Source organism: Mastomys coucha, unplaced genomic scaffold (assembly GCF_008632895.1).
Source record: "Mastomys coucha isolate ucsf_1 unplaced genomic scaffold, UCSF_Mcou_1 pScaffold12, whole genome shotgun sequence".
Lineage (NCBI taxonomy): Eukaryota > Metazoa > Chordata > Mammalia > Rodentia > Muridae > Mastomys > Mastomys coucha.
Window position 1 is genome coordinate 86,447,262 of NW_022196894.1, and position 5,302 is coordinate 86,452,563.

At 37.8% G+C, this 5,302-nt stretch overlaps 2 protein-coding genes across 2 annotated transcripts; one reads left to right on the forward strand and one right to left on the reverse strand.

Moving 5' to 3' along the window:
* Positions 1-357: 357 nt before the first annotated feature.
* On the reverse strand, positions 358-748 carry LOC116086564 (keratin-associated protein 19-4-like). Its single transcript, XM_031364771.1, has one exon. The coding sequence runs from the start codon at positions 700-702 to the stop codon at positions 478-480; it is 225 nt and encodes a 74-aa protein (XP_031220631.1). The 5' UTR covers positions 703-748; the 3' UTR covers positions 358-477.
* A 3,526-nt stretch (positions 749-4,274) lies between these two features.
* Positions 4,275-4,833, forward strand: LOC116086565 (keratin-associated protein 6-5). The gene has a single exon (XM_031364772.1). It carries the CDS (start codon positions 4,325-4,327, stop codon positions 4,556-4,558), a length of 234 nt encoding a protein of 77 aa, XP_031220632.1. The 5' UTR covers positions 4,275-4,324; the 3' UTR covers positions 4,559-4,833.
* Positions 4,834-5,302: the final 469 nt, after the last annotated feature.

The window sequence follows — 5,302 nt, forward strand, 5'->3', positions numbered from 1 at the left end:
TTCCTGCAGACCAGGCACCCCAGCCTGGCCTTTCCTTTGATGGTGCAGTAGGGCACCCCCATCTTTTGACACAGGGCAGGCAGGAAAACTTCAATGGGGTCTACATCATGGGTAGTCACCACCAGCTGAGCCTTCTTGTTCTCCACCAAAGTGGTGACGGTATTGACTCCTGCTCAAAGGACAGGTGGTCTCTTAGTTTCTAAGTGTCTGTTTTGCCACAGCATTTAGTAGAATGCCACAGAATAGTATGCCCACCCTTCACACACACACACACACACACACACACACACACACATACGCACTCACTCACACAATTATATATACAAATGACAAAGAGGAATGAAAACATGATAAACAGGAAATAATGTGGAAGAAATTTAGTTTTATTGAAAAGTAGCATTATATTTTTTCCTACATGTCAATACCCTGGGATTTTTATAAGCAAATGACCAAAAATCAGCCAGCAAGCCTAAATTCTTAGTAGAATCCAGAAAGTCTTCCATAGCAACATGGGCGATAGGTACTGTAGGCATATCGAGAGCCACAGCCACAGCCATAGCCATAGCCCAGGCCACCATAGCCATAGCCCAGGCCACCATAGCCATAGCCCAGGCCACCATAGCCATAGCCTAGGCCACCGCAGCCATAACCCAGGCCACCATAACCATAGCCCAGGCCACCAAAGTAGTTTCCGTAGCACATGCTGTCAGGAATGGGAGTTGTCTTGAGGCAGACTGAGGAGCTTGTGGTGTGTAAGTCTGCTGCTAACCGGGTGTGGGTCCTTTTATACTGCCTGAATGGCATGTGAGGCAAACCACAGAGTCCTCCAAACTCATTACCATTAAAGGAAATGACAGATACGCCCTCAACAAACATGCTAACCATGTGTCTAAGAAAATACTGCCAGTGTCAGGATTTCTCAAAGCTGAGATCATGAAACTCCTGGTGACTTCTATGCTTCTATGTTTTTCAGAGATGGCCTACTTAAAATTCTAGTTATTCAACTGGCAAGAGTCCAACATAACAACATAAAATATTTGTGTTGTGCCTCCAAAGATTTAAAGTTATCCAGTTTCTATCTGTGATAACTACACTCCTTGTCTATCTGAGAATCCTTTCTATTGCTGGTTCCCTCAGTTCACATCAAAAAGAAATGTTTGAACACCCGTTCCTTTTGTCTACTTCAGACTTCTGTTCATACATTGGTTGCTTTTTCTTTATTTTACAAGACACCAAAATCCTCATTTCCTTTCAAAATGTTGCTTTGTTCAGAGTTTTAGTGAAGACTTTACTGTGCCCTGCACCTCCATTTCCAATGGTCTCCAGGTCACCAGTGTATAGTTCTCTGCTCTATTTTTTTCTTTTTGAGAATTTACACATCTCTACAGTGTTTACATCCTTTACACTACAACTCCTCCCCAACTTTCTCTCAAATTTATGAGCTATTATTCTTTGTTTTTTATTGTATATGTATGTTAAATATATATACATCCTTCTGGGCCTATTTTATGTTGTTTATATGTATCTGTGTTTAGGCTGACCTCTGGTATCGGATAACTTATCAGAGGGCTAGTCCTGTAGAAAACAGAATATCCATGTCTCAGCAGACAATCTGTAGCTTTTTATCTTAAGAAAACCAAATAATTATTAAATGTGGGGAAGAGAATATGTTCAGAATAAGTTATGAATTCATTCAAAAATGTTTTTATGAAGTCCATCACAATGAAAACTAAATATAAATCAATATAAATTTTATATTAAGGAATATATATATAAGAAGGAAAGAAGTGAGAATTATTCTAACATTATAAATAATTAAGAGAGGGCAATTGCAAGATGAAGTTAGATAAAGAAAGGTCAGGTTGAAAAATAGTTGCTCGGTCTAGCGTTAAATAGCCAACTAGTACATAAACTCAAAAGCTGATACTGAGATAAAAACTGAGGCTGGGGGGAGAACAGAAGAAGGCTAGAACCCGAATATTGCAGGTGGCTACTGCAAAGGACTCAAATATACTGTAGAAGGTATCATTTCAGAGTCTTAGGCATGCCTGCATAGTGAGAAGAAAAGGCTGTTGAGATGGGCAGCAAACAAAGCAGGGATGTTAAAAAAAACTCTGGGAGAGGACTTCCAGGAGAGCCTCCACAGAAGAGGGGAGCCAGGCATGAGTAGACCTATTGATCATGGGTCCCATCTGCAAGAGACAGTGAGGCTCTCTAAACAGTTCCACAGCCTTTCTTTGAGTTGTGTGCGTTCGATGGTTGTTCAGGGGCTAAGCTGCTGCTCTCTAGACCGACCATCCAAAAGCAGGCTTCTATGCTGTTTCTCCATTCTATCTGGGTCATATTTGTTTTTTATGTTATTATGTACTGCTATAGTCTTGTCAGTTTATAATACCACAAAGCAAGTGATATAAGCTCCCTCATTAGTGATATTGTTTTGATAATTTTGTATTCATTGAATACATTATGTAGTCAGTCACAACTTTCCAATCTTTCCACACGTGCAGATTGGAAAGACTGTGTGAGAGTATAGTAAACTTTCTGTTGGGTCGTCAAATAAGTGTACTATCTTACAGTCTGCGATTATTTTATTCCACTCAAAAGTTTCTACTATAGTTATTCATTTTTATTTTGTTATAAAAAGAACTTAGCATTCTCAACATTGATTTGTTCACTCATTTTCGTCCTTTGTTCAAAGCCTTATAACTATTTCCAGAGACTATATAGGACTCTGCTCAGCCTTCTTGAAGTCTTCATGATGTTTCTCTGGGGTATTGCTCAAATCTTTACTTTCTCCAATGTTCAAAGCACATAGTGCACTTTCCATTCCAAACCCTGAAAGATTAGACATTCAGGACATCTTAGTACAAGACAAACCATATGTTCTTTCATCAATTAACTTTTAATAAGATTACTCATAAAATATTGTTAATATATATAATAAATTCCATTGTGAGCCTTACTCTAATATTGTCAACTTAGGAATTCCAAGAGAATAAGCAGCTTCTATTTCCAGTAATTTTCATTAGAACTGTTTCTTGTGATTAATGATATTTGCATACACGGAGAAATTTGCTGATTCTTCAAAATATAGTATAGGTACAAACCATTTATTTTACAGGAAAGTTTTCAACAAACATGTTAAGATCTAGTAGGTAAAATGTATTTATTAATAAATACTAATTGAATGCCAATAGGTTGGACCAGGGTGAAAAGACACTTGTCAAATGTAACAACTTGACTAGTTCCTTAGTACCCAGATACAAGGAAAGAACTGAGTTCTACAACTTCTCTGATATACACAACTGCCCTGTGTCTCACATGTACATAGGCATATAAATACACATACACACAAACACACACACAAAAACACACACACACACATACTGGAGAGTTTGATCAGTACTTCAAAAGACTGGTTGTTTTTATTCAAGGACCAAGGTTCAATTGGGAACACACACAAGGTGGTATACGACCCTGTAACTCCAGTTCCAGGATATCTGACATCCTCTTATGCCCTTCATAAGTACCAGGCACACAGGTATTACACAGACATGTAGTCAGGAAAAACAATAAACATAAAGTAAATAGATAAATAAATGAATAAATAAACAAATCTTTTCTCAGTAATTTAAACAGCAAAAACAGAAATGATAGTTTCATTCTAACTGTTTGTTCAACATTGTGTTTACCAAACAGTATACATATAAACACAAGTATAGAATTTTTCAGTGGCTTAAACTATTGATGTTTTTATTAACTATGTTTAAGTTTCATTTATTTATTTGAATTTTTATCATAGTTGATGAGATTAGTAACATATTTCGTCATAAATCTGCTAAGTAAGTGTAGGGGATCTTCCAAACAATTTCCTCATTTTCAGTACCCATAAATACCTCACAGTTTACCATGGACAAAAGAAGGGTTAAAAGTATCTTATGGACAAATATTGAAGGCTAAGACTGAAATATTCTGTGGTTATAAAATCAGACCAACTGAAACTATCAAAAATGCTCCAGTGTCCATTTGCATACCAGTGTCTTTTTAAATTATAACTTAATACCTAGTGTTATCTGTAAATGCTTAAATTCTGTATAATTGGATTAAAGGTACCATGATTTGTAATAGATGCTTCTCTAACACTTTAAATGTTTTCTTAACAGCACATAAATATATTAGTCATAAAATTAGCCAATGGCAAGAGCCCATAGTGGGTCCCACCCACACTGAGAGAGTATAAAAGGCACTTTCTTCAGGCAGAAGTATACAGACTCAAGTCATCTACACTCCTCTCTACTCAAGAACAACCTCAACAACCTACAACATGTGTGGCTACTACGGAAATTACTATGGCGGCAGAGGCTATGGCTGCTGTGGCTATGGAGGCCTGGGCTATGGCTATGGAGGCCTGGGCTGTGGCTATGGCTCCTACTATGGCTGTGGCTACCGTGGACTGGGCTGTGGCTATGGCTGTGGTTATGGCTATGGCTCACGCTCTCTGTGTGGCTGTGGCTATGGATGTGGCTCAGGCTATGGCTCTGGATTTGGTTACTATTAAAAACACCATAAGAGACTCTCATCTTCTTCAATTGTGACTTTTGGACTCACCCAATACACTGAGTCTCCTCTCTGAAGATTATGCTGCCAGGAAATTATTAGGATCTTCTGTGACTTGCATTGAGGCCACATGCTCCCTGGATGTCCCTCAGAAAGAGAGGGAATGAAATTGACATGACTCCTGTCACTTCCATAATTCCCAGAACAATGTCATCAGAGCAATGGCCTTGATGATTCTCATTTTTGTCCTCATTTATCTCATCTCTAATAAACATCTTTAATGCAAAATAAATTCTAGTTTTATTTCATTTGTCAATGTCGAAATTTTCTTATTGAAATGGTTGGTTTCAGCATCCATGAAAGAAAATGACCATTCTCTTGCACATCATTTGCTAATTGTGGGCCAGCTTCTTTACTATGTTCAGGTTGGTCATCCTATGAAAATCTGTTTTTGTAAAGCCCAGCTTCCCTTTCCATTAGTGAGGAAAGATTTGTCTTGCTATGTAACTCTCATAAGATATATTTTAATATACCTTATGTCTCAAAACCAACTGCTGCTTTTCAATCTTCATTCCTACTCTACAAAAAGGTTTGCAGTCTAACAATATTTTTTTTTATATACTAACATGCACACAGTCTCACATACTGTTTCCTTTGATTTGCTATTATAAGGAAATCACAGGCCATGTAACAATGCAGAGTGGGAGCTCATGCTTTTGCCCACCAAGACATAAGGTCTGTGCTT

Coding starts and splice junctions, on each gene's coding strand:
- LOC116086564 (XM_031364771.1), bottom strand. CDS start 702: ATGTGCTACGGAAACTACTTTGGTGGCCTGGGCTATGGTTATGGTGGC.
- LOC116086565 (XM_031364772.1), top strand. CDS start 4,325: ATGTGTGGCTACTACGGAAATTACTATGGCGGCAGAGGCTATGGCTGC.